This window comes from Festucalex cinctus, chromosome 13 (assembly GCF_051991245.1).
Source record: "Festucalex cinctus isolate MCC-2025b chromosome 13, RoL_Fcin_1.0, whole genome shotgun sequence".
NCBI lineage: Eukaryota > Metazoa > Chordata > Actinopteri > Syngnathiformes > Syngnathidae > Festucalex > Festucalex cinctus.
This window is the reverse complement of record NC_135423.1, coordinates 5811458-5833281: the sequence shown is the minus strand read 5'-3', so window position 1 is coordinate 5833281 and position 21824 is coordinate 5811458. Positions and strand designations below refer to the sequence as shown.

At 40.6% G+C, this 21824-nt stretch overlaps 2 protein-coding genes across 3 annotated transcripts; both read right to left on the bottom strand.

The window, feature by feature from the left end:
* Positions 1-423: 423 nt before the first annotated feature.
* On the bottom strand, positions 424-3223 carry socs9 (suppressor of cytokine signaling 9). 2 transcript variants are annotated; one of them, XM_077542018.1, is made up of 3 exons: positions 3152-3192; positions 2822-2973; positions 424-2020 (listed from the first exon to the last, which is right to left on the bottom strand). In XM_077542018.1, the coding sequence occupies exon 3, from the start codon at positions 2012-2014 to the stop codon at positions 569-571; it is 1446 nt and encodes a 481-aa protein (XP_077398144.1). In that variant the 5' UTR covers positions 2015-2020; positions 2822-2973; positions 3152-3192; the 3' UTR covers positions 424-568. The 2 variants fall into 2 exon arrangements, with proteins under 2 accessions (XP_077398144.1, XP_077398146.1); XM_077542020.1 differs by lacking the exon at positions 2822-2973 and having other exon boundaries at positions 3152-3223.
* Positions 3224-7497: 4274 nt separating this feature from the next.
* samd4b (sterile alpha motif domain containing 4B) lies at positions 7498-21064 on the bottom strand. Its single transcript, XM_077542046.1, has 13 exons — positions 20768-21064; positions 18734-19227; positions 17799-18275; positions 17478-17714; positions 17298-17407; positions 15941-16027; positions 14988-15255; positions 13509-13594; positions 11899-12014; positions 11578-11776; positions 11316-11442; positions 8686-8769; positions 7498-8560 (listed from the first exon to the last, which is right to left on the bottom strand). Exons 2-13 carry the CDS (start codon positions 18927-18929, stop codon positions 8532-8534), a joined length of 2016 nt encoding a protein of 671 aa, XP_077398172.1. The 5' UTR covers positions 18930-19227; positions 20768-21064; the 3' UTR covers positions 7498-8531.
* Positions 21065-21824: the final 760 nt, after the last annotated feature.

Below are 21824 nucleotides of genomic sequence, written 5' to 3'. Positions count from 1 at the left end.
CCCATACAAGCTTTTAATACATCATCTTAGAAGTGATTAAGCAAGTTCAAGACGTATGAAGTGTCTGCTGCTGGTGACTTGGTAAGCGTATATATAACCACAGTTACAATTTGTCAATCTTACTGTTTTCTTGAAATTTACTTTCACATGAATTTAAAAGTATTTTCTTATATTTATTTAAGACCTGCCTCATTGCACTTTAAGACAATTCAGAAACTGAATTAGAATTATAAAAATATCTCATTCTTACTGATGTCTCACTTGATTATAACACGTGTTACTTTCATTAATAAATTAAATCAATTAACCAGTTATTGCTTCCACAAAATCTAATTTGGTATGTAATAGAATTGATACCCAGCCGTATATATATATATTTTTTTTTTTTTTTTTGGTTAAGCAAAGCTCCTTACAGCACAGGCATAAATTCAGTAGGTTTATTATTGCAGAAAGAACCAGCAGGTTTACATACGGTCTTGTCGGTGTGTTTAGGATGTACACAGCAGCAGGATATACAGTACAATAAATAAGTCCATCCTGGAGAGTTACTGTCTGTCATCTCCGCCGGTCATTCCCACCACGTGTCCAGCCTGTGGATGTGTACCCTCTGCTTGTAGTGATACTCTTTGAGCTGCTTCTTGACGGCGTTGGGCACGGGCAGCGCGTTGATGCCGTCGTAGGTGGTGCGGCTGCTGACGACGGCGCGACACAGCCGCTGCAGGCTGAAGGGCTGCGTGCGCCGCATGGGGAAGGACAGCAGCGGCTCGAAGAACATGCACGCGCTGGGGTCTTTGTAGTGCTCCACCAGGGCCGTGACGGTGGGCGCGTGGAAGACGCTGGGGTCGCGCACGTCGAAGCTGAAGTTGTGGTTCCACTGGTCCACGCGGGCGTGCAGCGAGCGGCCGTAGCGGCGGAAGCTGACCGAGAACAGGTAGTCCTCCTGGGCCGAGTCGCGCAGCAGGAAGGTGCCCTCGGGCTTGCCGTCCAGGAGCCCCTCCGCCTCGTAGCGGTCCATGACGCCCCAGTAGCACGGCAAGTTGGTGATCTGCAGCAGGTCGGGGACCAAACAGTGGATGTAGTCGATCTGCGTGTGGACGTGCGGGCCCGCGTGGGCGGGCGCGGCTCTCGGGGCCGATTCCGGGTCGTCCGGAAGGGCGGAGGACGACGCCACCGCTTCATCCAGAGTGTCCAAACAGCTCTGCAAAAGCAACTGGTGCTGTCGCTGGAGGAGGAGCCGCTTCTGTTCGGCTGCCCCCGCCTCGCCCGCCATCTTGGGGCCGGCGCGCTGTGCCTGGGACGTCACCTCCAGGGTGTGGATCTCGGCGTGGGCCGGCGGCGCCACGCCGTGCTCGATGCTGATGCGCCGCCGCTCCCTCAGCCGGTCGTCCACGTCATCCGGCGGGAAGGCGGCCGGGTCCAGCGCCGTGTGCTGCTTTATGAGATGCCACTTGTGAGCCAGCTCCGAGCCCGCCGCAAACGGGCAGCTTTCCAGCATCAGTTCGCTCAGGTGGATCTTCCGCCGGGACGACGCGCAACCCGCCGATAGGGACGTCGCCGACGCGCAACCCACCGACAGGGACAAGGGCGCGCTCGCCGCGCCGTGCGTCTTCATGGGGAAGCACTGCCCCACCGCGTCTTGGATTTTTTGCCGGAGCGTGCGACTGCTGCCGCCTTCGCTGACCGTTGACTCTGCGCCCAACGCCGGATTGGACGTCTCCTCGTCTGAGGCTTCCTTACCATGACATCGGCAGGCCACTCTTTGGGAGGAGGAAGAGATGCCTGTGGACTGGTCCCCACGCTCCAAATCTTTTAAAAAGTCCCCATACTCAAAACCATCACTTACAGGCCGTTCTGCTGCCGGTTCATGTGCGGCGAAGCCTTTCCACCTTCCATGAGAAGCTTTGCGCCCTCCACCAGGGCCCCGTCTCTCCTCCGAACGACTCAGACGCACCTTGGGCCTCGCTCCCTTCTCACGCTCTTTTCTGCGAGCTCCTGACTCCTCTGGTAATGACATTGTGAACTAGGACAAGAAAAAAAAAAAGTCGGACTCAGGTCACAACATTATTAGTAGTATAAATTAGCACAACTTTCTCTTCATTAAAGGGTGGAAACGTCTGTGAGCTTTCAAAGTTGGTCACCTTACAAAGGGAAGTACTGTATTATAAAATATGGGAATAAAGTGCAGGGCTCAACAATTTTGAAAAATAATCTACGGTATTTCTTATTTTTCTTTATCCCCCTGAGGTGCTAATTTTGAATATTGTGGAATTTGCATAGACTATTCTGGCTTCCTGTTATGTTAACTGGGGAATACATTTTCCATAGGTCTGATGCCTCTCGTCCAAGGTCAACTGGATAGGCTGCAGCTCTCCGGCACACTGCACTGGAAAAACGGATATTTAACATGGATTCCTGTTCTAATTCATTCCCTGGTAAAAGTCCAACTTTGAATATTTCAACAACTCATAAAGTTTCTGCCCTTTTTCAACCTTACTGTCAACTGTACAAAACAACATAAAGCCTCTTCAGACACAAATCATTCTAGAAATTGGTTAATTACTCTAAATCAAACATTTCAATTCTTATCATTGCTCAGACGTGTTACTATACAAGCACACGTCCTAATTTGAAAAGCCAGAAGCCACACAAAACAGTCGTTACGGCAAAATGTCAAACATATCTAAGCTAAGGCTAACGTAAATGTCCCGTGACTGGCCAGGAAGCTCTTAGCTAGCACGATATGCTCACAAATAAAAAAATAAATAAAATAAAATAGTATAAACAAAACAGCGGAAAGTTGGCATAAAAGAGCGTCATATACCTTTGTCGGTCGTATTAAATTCAGCACTAAGAGGACTTTGGCTTCATCTTGGGTAAATTAATTACGGTTCCAAAAGGCGGCTAGCTCTCGGTAGCTAGATTACAAACGCGGAAGCCGTGCAACCCGGAAGTACTTTCGATGACGCAGTCCGACTGAAAATGAAGGAAAAAATATGTAAATGTAAATGTCAATTTCACCCCCTGGCATTTTGTTTGTTTTATGGTTCTGTTTTGTTATGTATAGTCAAGTATTGTTTCAATGATTGGTCTGTAATCTTTAAGAATGGCTATTGTAATTGTGTTACCCCCCCCAAAAAAAAAGAAAAAATACCGTCTATGGGCTCCAGTTGGCGGCGTGGAACCGTCACTTCCCTTCGGTGCCGGTTGGCGTGGGTCCATGTGTGGCTTATATAAAGTAAGCGTGAGTGAGTGAGTGTATTAAAAAAAAAAAAAAAAAAAAGTCCATAATTTCAATAATTATTTTTGTCGAAATTCCATATACACAAATCCCAAATTAGTCATTCAAATCCCTGAAATGGAAACCAAATAAAATCCCCCCCCAGGCTTCTCTTTTTGTTTGCACTGTATTAACTTAAAACATGCAATGTGGATTCAAGACACCAAGACAAACCACTGATTCTGTTGCAAAAAGAACTGAACCTTTTTATTTGGACTGCCAATGATCCGACGGATGCTGCACTTCAGACCATTCACAAATCGGACTTAACAGTTAAAAAAAAATAAATCATAGAATACAACAACAAAACAAAAGCAAGCACAGGATGCACAGGATTTCATAAAACATTAGAAAATGTCTGGGAAGTCTTTCGAATGAAATATAATTAAGACAAAAATCAACAGCCTGGTTGTGTTCAATTCATCAATCAAGCAGAGACATTGCTGATCTCAATGTGACTGTAAACACTTAGAGCAGGGATGCGGGAACCATTTTAGTCCTCTTTGGCCCATCCTAAATTTATGGGGAAATATGAGCAGACTAATAATTATTATTTATGCTTCTCACAAAAAGTAATTCGGCTTCCAGGTGAAATTTCAAGATGAAGCAAAAATGACTTCACTTGACCTGATATGAACTTTTGAAAGAACAAATCCAACTGTTCATCATTTCAGTCCTTTCTGCACAGCTTGCTGTTCTCTAACAAGGAGTTGAAAGCAAATTTCAAAGAATATAGCCTAAGTTTAAAAACAAAACAAAAAGTACTAAAATGCTGAGCAGTCAAATTAAGTTAAAGGTTACATTTTTTAGTTCATCCTGAAATTGAAAGCCTGATATCTTCAAGTTTGTACATCGTGTATTACTTGCATGAGCAAAAGGCCCGGGGTTCCCCAGCCCTGTCCTAGTGCAGAAACACACAGCTTGGAAGTGCATCACTGGAATGTAAACATGGAGTACTCCTTGGCCTTGTATTGTTGTGTAGTGTTTGACAGATGACTCATCAAGCATGGCTCAGAAAAGCGTCGTCATGCCCTGCTGCAGCGTCATGATGCACAACCAACTGTACCGTACTCTACTGCAAGCACGCCGCTTCTGAAAATGGACAATCCAAACTATATGTAACACAAGTCCGAAAAATGTCAGCTGTCTTTGTTGAGGTCCTTGTCGGGCACGAGCGTGATGTGGGTTTTTTTTTCTTCTTTTTTTCAATAAGTCAGATGTATCCAAGAGCCTGCTCTGAAGAAAACCATGACTGCAATATAACTCGACACCATGAAGCCAACATGTTAAGGATTCACAGAAACACAAAAAATTGGGTTTGTTTAGTTTTTTTCACATATTATAACATGGGCATTATCTTAGAAAGATGTAAACAGGCGCTACAAACACACACACGCACGCACATACACACAACTTTAGTTGCAAGATGTCCGCTCACCCTTTTATCTACAACAGTGCTGTGTTAGTGTGGCAAAAAAAAAAAAAACATGCGATTATAAAAAAGTAAGCATAAGTTATCCATATCAAGGGAGAGTTAAAAAACAAACAAACAAAAAAAAAAAAACAGGTTTGTGTATACAGTGGAATCTCCAAAGTCGAACTAATGACAAAATTTGAATTTTTGACAAAAATCTGAATTTCAAACAAAATTTTAAATGTGTCATATTAGTTAGCTCTATGACATAATAGTGTCGAGTTGAAAATTGTGGATCCACCAAATGTGATGTTTTTAACAACCATTCAATCTTTTGTTGCCTATTTCTCAAAATGTGCCTGTGACTCCTACAAATAGTTAATTTTGCCATTAATTTGCAGTCCGGACATGGTAAATGTAAATGACAAGTGTAAATCGGCAAGTTGGTACGTGAAGTGCTGCCTCCATGAGGGAAAATAGAATCCATGTCGTCTTGGTGGATGCGTCACAGTTCGTCCTAGCTTGTTTTAGAAGCAGGATTCTCTGTGCAGCCACGACTAATAATCGGGATCGGAACAAAATCACCACTGGAGCAGCAGTATGCAGGTTGAGATGAGGTCTGGCTCGTAATGTGAGATGGGGACAATTTGGGCTAACGGGGTAATTTCAGAAAGAAAAATATATAAATAAATACAACTACCTTTTTATTGGACAGTTTAGGAATGAAACTTTTTTTTTTTTAAATTAGTAGATTAACACCTTAGCTATTCAAAATGGGAACTCTTGCAAGCTTCTGGCCAATAGCTTTCAGACAAGATTCGGGTTCGAATTTCATGTGGCGTCATGTACGTGTTGTGTATGTGAAGAAGGAAAAATGCCGTTTCATTTTTCAGCCACGGGTGGCAGTAGTGATTCGAAAGTCACTTATCTGCGTTCAGTAGCTTTAAAATCAGATGGTTTTTTTTTGTTTGTTTTTTTCATTAAAGAAATATTATAGGACAAAGTATTGTAAAACAGTCCAGTGTTTTGCCTGTCATTCATATCTTTATTGTAAGTGTTAAGGGACCAAAAAAGTTATTTTATTCATTATACTATACTATATATTTTTTAATTAAAACGGTTATCGGAATATTACCAGATCGGTCAGGCTCTAAATACCTGTGAACTGTTTTAATCTGTAGAACACATTTTATGAAATAATCACTGGTAGTTCACAGTAAGTAATTTTTTAAACTTTCTGTTTGACTTTGGAACTTTTTTTTTAATTTACTTTACATTATTTCCAATCGGAAAACTTGAAATTCGTGACGAATAACTTTGAAGTCCACTTTGAAGTTTCCACTGTATGACCATCTTTACATTTGACCAGGGGCGCAGCCGCAAAATAAAAAAAACTTGTAGAAGAGTTATTATCCCTGCCTTACGAAGCAACCGAACAAACAAAAGTGAGCCGAAAGAGAGACCATATTCAAAAACTTACATGCACCACCGCTCTGCCACATTCCAAGACAGACGCCGGGGTTAGAAGACCGCTTCTTTTGTTTATTTATTCATCATCATCATCATTATTATTATTATTTTTCAAAACAAGTCAACACTGATACCACACGATAATGTCGAGGGTTTACTGAAGAAACACAGACACTAACGGAAAAATACGGACATCTTGGAGCACCTTGGAAACGCATGAGTCATCGAATCGTCACGTGTGAGGATAGAGGGCGCCGAAGTGCGTCCACGGGTCGATTTTTTTTTTTTCCTTTGGCCCGATGGTCAAGAGTGTATTTTATTTTTATTTTTTTTTAGGATTCTCAATCAGTTTTGTTTATATACCGTATATGCAAACATTAGAGCAATACAGGAGGTCCCCGTATATGTTTTGATGTTACAAATTAGTTTTTCCTGCCGCGTAAGAATACGTCGCTACTTAGTTACCGCTCTACTTACTGTTTTTAGATTAGATTGTTTTACACTGTAAAAAAATTCAGTTGTTTTTACGGTAAAAAAAAAAAACTGGCAGCTGTGGTTACCAGGGAAATTCTGTAAAAAATTCAGTGAGCAAATGTAAACAACTTTACAGAACAACTTGTTTATTTTACTGGTATTCAATGTACAATAAACACACTGCATGTAAATTTTACAGAACAAAATAGTATAAAAGCAGCATGTGCTGGGAAAATGTTACTTCATCTGTATAGTGCTTTGCTACCTTACAAGGCCATAAAAGTGCTTTGTGGTTAACTACTCATTTCACAGCATCAGAAAGAACTGGACTTAGATTACCTTGCTTATGGATCTTTAACACCGTCAGACTGCACTGGGATTGAACCAACAACCTCAGTGGTGCAAACCGACCACTTTACCACTAACCCATGCTAACCTGTGGTTGTTAAGCTGTCAGTAAATGACGGCGGAATCTTTAAAAGCGCTACAAGTTCTGTAAGGTATTTGCACAGTATTTTTTTTTATTATTCTGGCAAACAAAGCTTCCAGGTTTTGTTCCGTAAAAACAAACTTTTTTTTTTTTTTTTACGGAACAAAACCTGGAAGCTGTGGTCACCAGAATAACTATTTTTTTTTTTTTTTTTTTACTTGTAGATTCAACAGTCATTTACTGACAGGTTAACAACAACAGACAAGGTAATCTAAGTCCAGTTGTTTCTGATGATGTGAAATGAGTAGTTATCCACAAAGCACTTTGAGGGCCTTGCAAGGTAGTAAAGTGCTCCACAAATGAATTTTCCAAGCACATGCTGCTTTTATACTATTTTATTCTGTAAAATTTACATGCAGTTACTGTTTATTGTACATTCAATACCAGTAAAAGTTGTTCTGTAAAGTTGTTTACATTTCCCCACTGTATTTTTTTTTTTTTACAGAATTTCCCTGGTAACCACAGCTGCCAGGTTTTTTTTTTACTGTAAAAACAACTGATTTTTTTTCACAGTGTACATTTACATTACATTTTGGCACAAATTGGTGTTACGCCGCCGCCACAAATGTCATAAAACCGGGGAACCGTATTTCGTATTTCAGCTCTTGTGGAATAGTCTGACCCTCGCTCCTCGGCACAACGCGATAATTCATCATCATTGACGCCAGTAGGGAGTATAAAAAAAAAAAAGAAGAAAAAAAAAAAAAGAGATCGGAGACAATGTACAGCCGAGCGTTCTCCGACTGCTTTTTAAAGTCAAACCATTGTGTCGCAAGGAATCCTTCCCGGGTGAGCCATCGACCCAACAACCCTTCTCTTTGGCTTTAGTGGAGAGGAAGAGTCTTAAGGGAGGAACGCTTGAAATAAAAGGCGAGGCCTGCTGTGAAGTCGCAAGCTCGTCCTCTCGCTTACCGCGCAGAGGACAGTTAAAGGTCGCCGTTTAAAACGAGAGGGGGGGGGGGGAACTTTTCACGCGACTAGCCGGGGTCTCGAAAGTGTCTTTCTTTCGCCAATTACAGTCTAGTGCCGTTTGTATAAAAGTGCCTTCCATCTGGCCGATCTACGCGCGCAGGTCTGTGGGGAAGAAGGAAAAGGAGGAGAAGTCATAAAGGGCCGTTTTGAAAGACAGCACCGATCCTTTTCTCGTTCTCGCGCATGTCACCGTCCTGCAAGTGACACGGGCGTCAACCTTCCTCTCCTGTCCTGCAATATAATAATTTTCTGTATTCCATTTTTTTTTAATAATAAACTTAGATGTATATAATAAAGTACAAAAATATTAGAGAACATATACACAGTTTTTTTGTCATTATGTAGTGACTTGCTTTGCCTGGTTTGCTCGAGCGTATGTAATCTTTGTGCTGGGTGATGAGGAACATTATTTTTTTTTTTCTTTTGTCTTCTTTTCATATCGTCGATGTCCGGTCAGTTCCATCTGTCGTGGAGATGAGAACGTGTCAACACATTTTACCCTCAACACTCTTTTTTTTTTCTTCTTTTTTTTTTTTGAGAGAGAGTGAGTGTGAGGCTAGCGTGAAAGCGGTGAAGAAGGACACTCACCCCCTAAGGCGTGCTCTGTCATACTGAGGCACAGCGACTCCAGCGTTGGGTTGATCTCCAGGTCAGCGCCTGGAACTTGGCAATCTAATCATGAAAAAGAAAGGGAGGGAGGGGGGTGTTACAGAATTCAGCGTTAAATAGCTGGGGGATTACGGTCACCACATTTTTTATTTCATCTTCTCCAAAATGGAGTTGTAGGAAGGAGTCTCATTGGCCATTCTGAAAAAATAGGATAAAGTCGTAGAAATGAGAGAATTGATTCAGACTATCAGAAAAATAAAGCTACAATTTTTTTTTTATTTTTTTTTTTAAGAGACCAAATTCATGATATTAACACAAAAAAAGTAAACTAAGAATAAAGTTGTAATTCTACAAGAATAAAATCTGATTAATAGGGGGGAAAAGTCACAATTTAATGTGAATAAAATTAATAATTCTATAAGGAAAAATTACATGTGATAAGAGCAATGTGTAATTTCACAAGGAAAGCTGTATGATTTTTACTAAAAGCCATAATACAAGATAAATTGGTAAAAGTGGGATTTTTTTCAAGAATTAATCGTGATTTTTTTTATGAAAATATTTAAACAAATTTAATGATGAAAAATTACAAAATGTTTACATTTTTACAATAAAGAGAAATCTGCCAGATGGTTAGGGTTAAATTAGTCAAGTTGGTTATTAGTATACATTAATAATAATAACAATAATAAAAATCTAATAAAATTACAAAATAATAATAATAATTATTATTATTATTATTATTATTAGTAATAATAATAATAATAATAATAATAATAATAATAAAAACAATAATTTAAAAAGTCAAATTAGGAGACTTTTTTTTTTTAAATCATAACTAAAGTCATAAATGACTAAAGAATAAAGTTGAAAGATTACAAGAATAAAGGGATTTTAGCAAGACAGATGCATAATTGTACCAGAATTAATTAAGTCATATTACAAATAATACATACATTCAGCTCATTAGATCATATGTTGACATACCTACGTAGAATTTATAAGATTCTCTAAAGAAAACCATTATTTTACTGACATTCCGATTAAACTATAACTCACCCCAGTATAGCACAATTGGTTATTGTGTCTCGCCCTCAAAAGGCCAATACTGTATTTCACAAATTCTGCAAGGTTATGCAAACATCATCATGATTTTTTCTGTTTTAAGCTCGATAATCAAACCAAATGTGTTTTGATCAAATATTTGAAGACAACGAAGGTTCAACTGTGTTTAAATCTTTAAGGTTCGACTGTACTTCCAGGTAATGAATGTTTCACCCAGTTAGCAAATACTGCATGCCACAAATGCTTGCATAACTTCACCAACTTCAAAAAAAACAAACAAGAAGCCATTGGTGGTATTTTAGCAAGATTGTGCCGCGCTCCCTCTGTGCCAGAGACACAATAACAAGACAAGGCGAGGCGAGCAGCGTGTGGCTGTAAACAATCTGGCACATTCTGCAAGGCGCACACGAGCTCTCGTATGCCAGATGCCGTGTTGCAGATTTTCTCTTCTAATGGCCCTGTCGTGATCCAACAGAGTCAACGCTGACCTTTTGCGCGACACAGCCTCGCCTGTAAAAACGTTTGAGGCTGCTTCCCGCCTACTCGTTGAAATAGAGCGTATACCTTTTTCATTTCCCCACAAAGGGAGGACAGATGCTACTACTGGCTGGCAGCTGACAGCTTTTTTTTTTGTGATTGTTGTGCAAAAGAATGTTTCTTATGTCAGAAAAGAAGAGTGATAAAAATAGGATGTTGTGGTAAAATAAGCAGATTAACTTTTAAAGGTGAGTGTGTAAAAAATACGGATACTATATATTAGACAGTAGGGCTGGACAATTAACTCTTTCACTCCCAGCCATTTTCACAGAAACAATCCCGTTCGCTCCCGGCTGTTTCCTGGATTTTGACTGATTCTGCAAGGCCCACAGAATATTGTGTTCTATTGGTATAAAAGCATGGAACCAAAAAAGAAAGATTAAAGTCTCTTCTTTCATCAGGAAAAAAAAAGTATGTGTCTATCTGTTTCCGTTTTGCAGTAATTAGCATTAGAAGAGAGCTAAGTTTCATCAGTTTTCACAAATCTAATCACAATTCTAAGTAATTTAGATTTTTTTTCTACATGGCTCTGGTTGAGCTCCTTTGCTCTGCTGCCACCTGATTGCCGTTTGTGTAATAACTACCATTTCTACAACCGTTCTTTGCAGTTGAGAGGCTGCATCAAAGCATTCTGTATGCTCTAGCATAAAAAAACAAAAACGTATAAATACGTCTTTGGGACACGTAAAACATTAAAAAAAAAAACGTATTTACACGTTATTGGGAGAAAATGAGTTAATCAAAATTTGTTTGTGATTTCAATTGTGGCTTCCCACGATCATTAAAATGTAATGATCGAAGAGAAACTATTAATGTGCAGTAAGGGCGTAAGGCTATGATCATAGTTTTGAGTAGTTGCATTTTAGTAGTTAAAAATCTTAAGATTTAAAATAAATGAATAATCGTTTCATTAATTGTGAGTTCAATATTGTTTTTTCCATAATTGTCCAGCCCTATGAGACAGTCCAAAATGTTGGGGGTGGACGGTCGAGGGTTTGATGGAGTACCTTGCTGCTGGAACATGAGCATGGTTTGCGGGGAGGTGTGGACAGGAAGCGAGTGGGTCCGCTGCACAGAGCTGCGGCTTTGACTTGGCATGCTGTTACTGCCCCCGGGGTTGGCGAACCACAGGCTCTATAAAATAAATAAATAAAAGAGGACAAATTCACTCATGAGTCACATCAAGTCATTCAGCTCCGTCGGCAAATCTGCAATGATCGTTAAAGTGGAAGAAAACGACAGGTAGCACATTGCCCCCGCTGCACTGACTTGACGACCCTGGCCTGCCAGCGCGGGGTTAGTGAGCGTGTGGCGCGGAGAGACGCCGCCGATTCCGCCGGGGCTCAGGAGACCGATGCGCCCTGCCTGGAGTCCACGGGGGGTTATCTGGAACTGCCTCTGGCCCCGCCGGCCCACGCCTCCACTCACAGAGCCCGCTGTGGGGAGGGAGTTGGACCCGTAGGCCCAGCTGGAGCGGGAACAGACGACGACAAGGCGAAAAAAAAATCAAGGAGAACTCCAATTTGAATCCGCTCAAAAGTACTTCACATCAAATGGTGGCTCAGGACCGGGGAGGTGCGCTCAGCTCACCCTTTCTGTCGGTACACGGGCATGTCCAGCATGGCTTTCCGAGGGACCAGGCGGAGCAATTTGAGGACTTGCTGTTTCCAGGAAACCAGACGTTTCTTGTGGGTTTCTGTGAAAGCCTGAAAAGTGCAAACGCCAAACTTCAAACATCTCATTTTGAGGAGTTCAATTTGTTTGTGATTGTCAAACAAAGTGGTTTTCGGCTTGAGCTGCCCTCATGTCATACATAAACAAGACTCAGATTAGAACAGAGCAAGCTTTAAAAAAAAAAAAATTGCAAACATGGCAGCCATATTGGCAAGGGAGACTTTCCCATCAAAAGCAATGCACGTCCCGTCAAAGGTAATGGAAAGCATCTTAGCATCGGTGATAATACACGTCTCAAAATGAACAAAATGAGCGTCTTGTATCTATCTATTCATATATATGTTTTGTTTTTACTCAAGTGCTGGCCATTTGCTCAGATTTTGAACATGTTATCTTTGCTACAGTACAGTTGTTTTTTGTAAAGCCCATATCTACGGCATCTAATAGTAATGGAGGTGAGGGAAAAAGGCTCATGCATTGCCATTATCTTTCCCCAAGCACCAATAAGGTAAGTGTGGATAAACATTAAAACTTCACTGTTTTTAATATCTATTTACAATAATTTTATACTCAACTGGGAATTTTTAAGCTCCAAAAAAAGTACCAAACAATAGTATCACAGAGGAGCCCTTTCTGCAATTTGTCTGTTAAATCGAGGTTCCACTGTATTTGAAAAACAAATAACTGCCTCCAGCCTGGAAACCGGACTCATCTGAATTTCTGAGGCGGGGCAAACATGAGCAAACAGACAGTGGAAGTAACCAATCAGCAAAGAGCAGGCGAGATGTCAGAAAAGCGACTTGTGGGCACAGGCAAAAATAATCGTTTCTCCCATATGTGCCATTTTGATAATACTAATAATATGTGCCAGTTTGATAATAGTAATAATAATAATAATAGTAGTAATTACAAAAACGGCCAGCAGGTGGCAGCACAGTATGAGATCAACCAGGGCCACGATGAAAACATGCTGTTTCCCCACAATTCTAAGCAGATTTGTGAATAACGATGAAAGTTAGCTATATTCTAATGCTAATTGCCCCAAAACTGCAACAGAAGGAAACATACGTTGTTGTTTTTTCCTAACGAAAGAAGAGACTAATCTTTCTTTTGGTAGGTTCCATGTTTTTATAGCAATAGAACACAATATTATGTGGGCCTTGCAAAATCAGAAGTGAAAATGGCTGCGAGTGAATTAGTTAAATCTGGGGAATTAGGTAATCATCTTAGTTCGGAGACATTGGCAGAGTAAGCAATTCATGTTGCTTACCAAAACAGCAACACCGACCACAGTTTCTCAGACGTGTGGGGTCTTACGGGATGTTGTCAATGAGCTCCCCGTGCTGTTTTAAAGATGATCATCAATTATATATTTGTCTGTTCTTGCAACATTCTTCCATAATAATCTTTTTTTATTTAGTTTTAAATACCTGTAATTTACCTCTCGCGCTGCAGTAAAGTCAATAAACACACCTTTGCCCCGAGACACTATTTGCTGAAAACACATCAGGTACACACACACTCACCTCATGTATGAGACACTTCTCAATGAGCTGGAGGTAGCAGCTGATATTCTCCTCATCTGGCCTGGACACGAGCAGCTGCGTGCACACTGAAACAAAAGTAGTGAGCCTGTTCATGCGGAGCACAGAACACTTACACAGACTTTTAATAAAGGATTATAAAATACATTCAACTGGAGGAAGCACTTTAGCGTACTTCCATTCAGTTATGTTCTGGGAAATTATCGACAATATCCACAGGAAGACACTAATTCCTGCATTAAACGAATGTTACAAAAATAAATATCTTTATTTGAAGTCGGAAATGAGATCAGCACCGGGGGGTCTCGTTCCGTTATTGGGAGGAACACGAACTCAATGGAAATTCACAACGGGACACCTTAAGTGTTGAATTGAGAAGATGAACGAAAATAGAAGTGACAAACAAGTGTCAGTCACGTGTTCCACCGCGGTGATCAGGACAGAAGCCTAATCACCATCTTATTAAGAGGCTCGAATGAAGTTGTCATGGCAACGAGTCTTCGATTCCTTTCCATCGGGTGAGATGAGGCCACGCTGCTGACGAACGCGACTGGTAAAACGTCATGATCGTCGCTGTTTGTTTCTTTGTGTGCGACTTCCTATTTCTCTCTTTGACTGCCAAAAATTATCCCAAAAACAACCCCAACAGTGCCAGCCGATTTCGAGCATTTTCACTCATCTTTCAAGGCAAACAAAATATTGTACGCTACGACTACATAAACATAAAAAAAAGTATGTTTCTACCATATTCCGTTTTTTAGTAACCATCATTTGAAAATAGGTCATTTGAGTGATATTGAAAAGATAATTTTTTTTGCACAACAGTGACTTAGATATTATTTTTTTGTTTATGGATGCTCTGTGAATTAGATTTAATGTGACAAAGGCTTTGATCATTCACGTTTCCCTTGAAAACGTTCAACTTCATCATATCAGTTATGTTTCATTGTAATTTCATATACCGTGAGCCCATTGAAAAAAGATACAATGCTGCCATCTGCTGGCCATAGTGGGTGTTTTTGATTCCACAACCCATTGAGCAGGCAGTGCTGCACAAGACGTTGCACTGCCCATTGAGAGAGAGAGAGAGAGGGAAAAAAATAAATAAATAAAAAAAACTTAGTAAACGTCCATTCACGTTTATGGCGGCATTCATTAGGATTTTAGCATACGTCATTAAACGTTTTTGGCAGTCAAAGAGTTATACACAACTTCTGATACATATATTTTTTTTTGTAACAAAGCATGTGACTTATAAGGAATGTAAGAAGCTGCCAAACGTTTCGAAAGCCTGTATCTCGCTGAGGTGGCGAACGTTTGCGAGTGTTTGGGTCAAATAGCTTCTCCATAAGAAACTGTGGTATAGTTAAGGCAAGATATGTCATTAACCTTACATTAGGAGTTGTTCTAATAAAGTCGTTACGGACTGTGCAGGAAGCAAAACAAAATGATGTCTCGTACCTTTCCCCATGACTCGGGTGAACTGTCCGGCAATGTCACCGTCGGAGATGGGCGTCGCCGAGGAGTCTCCATCGCAGGCCGGCGCGCTGTGGGAATGAAATCCCTCGGTGGTGGCTTCTTTATCCGTCGCCGATTTTGTCGCTTCTGGTGGCGCGGTGGCGGGCTCCTGCGGGGTCTGCGTCAACGTGCTGTAGGCCTTGATGGGCGTGATGATGATCTGCTGCAGCTCCTGCAGAGCGTTGCGCAGGTTTCCGCCTTCCAAAATGTCCTGCAAATATGCGAGTACATTATTCGGTGATGAGAGTCTGAGAAGTTAATTTAAATCCAACCAAAAAAAAAAACTATACTTTGGAAAAAAAATATTACTACATACTAAGGGTGTCAAAATTAGTGTGTTAATTTTGAGTTAAAGTTCCTATAATGACACTATTTTTTTTACTTGGAAAGGCTGTACTGGGGGAATTCCAGTCACAACGAAGCAGACATGTCCATGGCAAAGTTTAGCAGTAATAAATTTCATAATAATGCATATGTTTGTGGAGACTGGGGTCAAGTTGTGTTTTACAATTTTAAGAATGTGCAGAATTTCACATTACTTCATTTTAAAGATTAGATAGCTCTTAATATGAAATAACAAATGCACTGAGCTGTCACCAACGTCTTACAAATGCAATTATGCTATCTAGTGGCAGAAAAACGTGACCTCAACACAAATCAATATCACACTCATTTTTTACATTTTAACTCACTTTTATGAATTATAATAAAATTACTGTATCAATGACTAGCAGCCATACATCTATTTAACATTTTTTCCACAAGTATGAAAACTTAGAAAAAAAAATATTTTATTGTACATTTAGAACAGATTTAAATTGACACCCCTACTACATAAATATTGGTCCCAGAAAATAAAATCAATTAAACAAAATATGACAAAATATGTGAATTACCTTTTCCAAAGACTTGAGGACACTCTGCCGCTCCCTCAGTTTTTGGATGCTCAAGGCAATTTTATGCCGCGCTCCCTTGGTGACATTCTAAAGAGGAAGGAGATAAGAACGTGCGCAAGGCAGACGTGTCATTTCTTGCCCTAACCATCTATAGTATACTGTTACTACATAACAAAACATAAACACCATCTGTTTCATTGAAGCTATGGGGCAGGGACAACAATTGTATCGTTGCTCCATGTGACCGGCGGGGTACATTGCTTAATTTCACGCCTCGTTGAAAGGTGATGTATTATCATCGGCTTTAAGGACACAAGTGTTTACCACTGATGAGACAGGAGGAATACGTCCATCTATCCAGTTTCTATAGCTCGTCTTTATTAGGGCCACGAGTGAGCTGAGGCTTATCCCATTATCCCAGCAATGAATGTCCGTGAGGAAACACGAAATGTTGCTTCCGGCCCTTTCGGGTTGCGCAAATATGTTTTTTAAAATTACTATACAAAGTATTTTGATGTAAATATTGACTTTAACGGTGAAATCTGACTTAAGTTCGAGTCAAACTATGACAGGGGAAAACCAAAGAATACGCAAAACGCATTGCTGGAGGTAATCCTTATATGTTCACTAGGATGTGCAGACGTCTCGTGGCATTTACTTAAATCTTGCAAGTTTTTGGTCTGTTTGTGTTTCCACCAAGGTTATTTTAGTTAACTAAAACTAACGAAAAAACTAAAACTAAAAGTCAAAACAATTTAGATAACGAAATAAAATAAAAACGAAAATGCTTTTAAAAAAAACAAAACTAACTGAAACTACATTTTCTATTTACAAAACTAACTAAAACTAACTATAATTATAGCAAAAATGTCGTTCATTTTCGTCTTTGGTTGATTTAATGCATGAGCCTTTGGGGATGATTTTAAATGTGATTTGAAGTAGATTTATTTTGATATTAACCGGAATAGGGACGTTTGAAAGTGATGTCATCTAGCAGCAGCCAATAGAAAAGCACTTTCAGATGACGTCACTCCCATGGTGTTTTTTAAATACTGTGCACAAGTAATATACATTTGAAAAATAAAAATAAATAAAACTAATACTGAAACTAACTAAAATTAAGAATTTATGAAATAACTAAAACTAATAAAAACTAACAGAACCACCCTGAAAACTAATTAAAAGTAAATGTAAAAAACAAAACTCAAAATGAAATCAAAACTAACTAAAATGAAATATTCCACAACTATAATAACCCTGGTTTCCACATTGTGCGGCCTAATGGCTGTCCAAATTTTGGAATTCCATTTAATCCACATCAGGTCTTAGTGTATCTAACACAAGAAGCGTTACAAACCTGAGATTCCAGATGATGCTCTGTGAGAATCATCATCTCCTCGTAGCTCATTTGCGAAAAAAGCGACGCGTATTTGTGAAGGCGGAGACTCTTCAACCACGCGGGAACATCTGCAACAAAAAGACGAGAGGTCGTTTGAGCTCACCGCAGCGTCGCGCACGACCGCGTCCGTCCTCTGACCTTTCATGCCGCTGCCGTCCTCCTGGAAGGTGTTGCGTGCCGAGCCCTGCTCTTCTGTCTGCTCGCTCCCCGAGGAGGCCACGCTGCTCTGCGGGGAGAGCGGCGCGTGGTCCGCCGGCAGGAAGTTCTGTCGGCCGCCCGCTTCGTCCTGACTGAGCCACTCGGAGCCGCACGCCTGGGGACTGGAGGGGACGACCGACTTCTTCAGGGGGCTGGGCTGCATCTGCCCACCCAGTCCTTGGAATGAGGAGAGGTTTGTAGAAAAATAACATAAATATTGGGTGTTATTTGCCATTTGGACAGCGCAAGCTGAAAATAAACCTGTGTTATTGCTGTTGACAGGAGAGGACAATCCGCCCGGAAAAGCCACGTGCCCGTTCTGGCCTGCGGGCGACGTGCTGGACGAGGGGGACTTGTCGTGCCAGGCGTGGCCGGGCTCAGGGGCCTCGGACGAGCCGGGCCACTCGTCCGAGCCCTGGCGCGGGTGATACGGGCTGGGGGGCGCCCGTGTGGACGGCGCGTACCCGCCCGACAGGTGCTCCTCCAGGTGGTTGAGCCACATTGCCAGGGACGTGCGGTCGTCCAGCGTGGTGGCGGGGTGGATGAGCGCGTAGGACAGTAGCTGTCTGCTCTCCTCCACAAACAAGCTACTCTCAATGGTGTGACTCAACACCTTCTGCAGCAGCTTCATGAACTCACATTTGGCCTCGCTGTTGCGTGGCTGCAGCAAAGGCAGGTGGGACAAGAGCAAGGACACCACTTTCTCCTTGGGCTCCTGGTGCCACTGGTTGACTATGGCTGAGGGCGGAGGACATTCAAATCAGTGCTGGTTCATCAGTATGTTCAAACGACAATTTGGATATACGGGGGAACCTCTAAAGATGCAGAGAGACCTTCAAGTGCTTTTTCCTTTGTCTATTTTTTCACACTGCCCAAATAATGGGCAGCCATCACACATTACCTGCATTGGAATGACACGTTTGCAAGTGACAGTTTTTACAGCGACAGACTGAATCCACAAAGTAGTGACTAACTATTGATAAATATTTACTATTCATATCTATTTTAAAGCACAAAAATCAAAATACGTGCATCTGAGTTGCAAATATAACTGGCAAAAAGTGAACTGCAATAAAGTGTTGGTTTGAATCACTTGTTTAAAATCAAACTGGAGGGTCACCAGGATCCTACAACTGGACTGTGGTCTACCTCAGAGGTTCCACCGTATACCAAAACGGAAATACATGTCCATCTACCTGCATTGTTGGCCTCCGCTTCCAAGATGTGAATCTCTGTGCAGTCCGCCAACCAGTGTTCAAGGCATATGTGTAAAAAGCGAGCTTGGGTGCGGGACACCCTCTTGAGGAGGGACAACAGCGCCACCGTCTGTTCGCACTCGTTCCAGCCCTTGAACCAGTCCGTGAGGATACCGACCTGGTCTCTGAACATCATGGCGTGCCTCCTTTTTTTTTTTTTTTAGGTGAGGAGATGGGGGGAACGTGTGGAAGGGGGGGTGGGGGGCAGTGGGGAGGGGGGGGGGCACACTTTTCAGGGACAGACAGGGTCAGTCTTTTCCCCAGATGCAAACGCAGAGACCCTCACATGGTTCAGGTGCAGCATAACATAACGCCAAATGATGACAGCTCGCCGTGTGGACTGTTTGGGGGATTCCTTGTAAAGTGATCCTGACAGGAGGAGTCCAAATAAGATTGTAGAGTCACCCTTGCATGCTCGGGTTTCACATTGGTTGCTTTAAGAACGCAGAAGAACACAGAAAGGAATGTTAGCATTTGAAGTGTGATGGACATTTTGACATTTTAATCAAGTCCTTCAGGCTGTGTCATTGATGCCAGCACTATAAAATATTAAATCATTGTCCTGATGCCATAGAATGTAAGTTTAAGTGGGCTTAATGTTTTCAAGGCTTTGTTCCAACGTGTCCGCTTGGGTTTCATTTTTTAGAACAGCACAGTGAGACAAAATTAACACTCATCGGCACATACCTGCGTTACTTAGCCATATTGTATCAAGTACAAGTTTACATAAAAAACAATGCAATTTGGGGGAAAAAAAACAATTCTCAACAGTTCTTCACATTTCATTCTGGTCGGTCTACTTTATTGTGTTATGTACATTTAATATGTACTGACTTATTTTTACGCCAGCCTTGTTTAGTAGAATTGTGTTAAGTTGACGTAATGAAGACTGAAAGACTGCAAGTCTTCTGCAACTCTATAAGAAGTTGATAAACTATAAGTCTTTCATGAGTCATTTGCCTTTATTTTAGCTTTAGCCTAACCTAGAGGGCAGTGGTTATTTTGCTAGGACCGGCAGCTCTCCGGCTAGCGTTACTTTTGCCGTAAAAACCTCTGATCGGTTGGAGCGAACCTGTCATGAACAAACAGTACACCTATGTTTTTATTTTTGTAGGTTGGCCATGAATAGGTTATTTTAGCGTGATAGAGGCTGCTGTGTTACGGTGCAACCGGCTTCTTGATTAACTGGCTCCTGATTTAATTTCAGTCCAGTAATTTTATGTTTCAAGTCTGCAGAATCATCACAAGTGTCAAAAAAAAATTGTTCAACTGCATAACTGTTCAATTCTTCAATAAACTCATGAACCAAAACGGCTGGTTTACAATCGATTGGCTACAAGAAAATGTATTTTAAATGTATATTACAATTATATTCTTTTTCAAGTTATAAAATGGGCGGTGTCATGGTGCCTGTACTTTTTATAAACATCAAACCTTTGTCTTGATACATTTGATACATTAAAAAAAGAAAAAAAAAGAACATACACATAGAACAACACAATTCGCTGAATCAAAGTGTATGTCCATACATTACAATACATTACATTACATCCAACAGGGTGACCGGCAAGAGTGATGTAGGATGTCAAAAACTCATCCATCACTACAAATGGTAGCACCTGTAACATTAGGAGCAATACAACAGATTCACACACCCTTAACGGCTTTTGGTCAGCACAGTGTTCCCAGGAATAATCACCGGAGAGTTTAAAAACAACAACAACAACAACAACAAAATAAGAGACTTTAAGTTGTACACGGCACCGACAGCTGGAATGAGCTAGCTAGCGCTTAGCCAGCGCTAGCAAAGTCGGCCTTGCTGAGTGATGGGGTGGATTTGTATTGTTTTTCGTTGACGGCGTTGCTGCGCCCTCGAAACACTTTATCGACAACACGGCCACGTCAAATAAGTTCACCGAGGCGGCCCCGGTGTTATTACGCGAACATGCACGGACGAGACACAAAGTTGTTTACCTTTGTCGGTTCGTCGGTGCTTTTAGCGAGCTGCGGCTAACGCATAGCTTAGCCGCTCGGCGGCTATCCGCTAGCCTCGTAGCTTAGCAAGTTTTGCTAGCAGTAATGTTGCCTGAGCTGAGAGAGGCGTACATTCCTATCCTCCGTCGTGGTGGTGTCCATGAGAAAGATATTCCCACTGTGGATCCAACGAAGCAAAGAATGTATGTAGACCAAAGAAAAAAATGTTTATAATACAAGAGTGGACGCCTGGTGAGAAATGTACTTCGATTTTTTGGAGTTTCCGTTTGACGTAAGCGAACGTCATGCGCCTGACGTCATACGTCTGGACGTTACGCAATGTTGTCAAATGCAAGCAAAGTAATTATTAAAAAAAAATATATATATATATATATATATATATATATATATATATATATATATATATATATATATATATATATATATATATATTATATATTTTAATAATGTACATTACAGTAATGACAGCGTCTGTTGTTACACCAAAACAATGCTTTATTGCTTTTAACGTCTATAAAATAGGTCTCAACTTTGCAATATGCAGGTCCAACAGTGATCTTTATTACAAGATGTCACATTTTTATATATCAAAAAATGTTTAATATTCAAAAAGCTTACATGGAGAGAGATGTGACGCAATTTAAAAAAAATTAAAAGGTGAGCTGTTAAAAGTAAATATTTTTATTTAAAAAATATGATCACAATAAATATTCTACTTGTAAATAATCTATAACAGGAAGATTTTAAAAGGTAATCTTACAATATATGCTATTTTTTTTAAATGATTGATTGTTAGTTGACATGACACTATTTGTTTTTATTTTCAAAAATGAATACATAATTTTAAAAATGTTGCAAGGTATGAGCATATTTTTACTTAAGAAAATTTTATATTACACTTTATTTTATAATATGGTTGAATGTTACCAGACATGACCCTATATTTTATTTTAAAATACAATGTTATAAGACTGACAATATTTGTAATAAAAAAAAAAAAAGTAAAATGTTGCATGTTACTGAATATAACTATTTT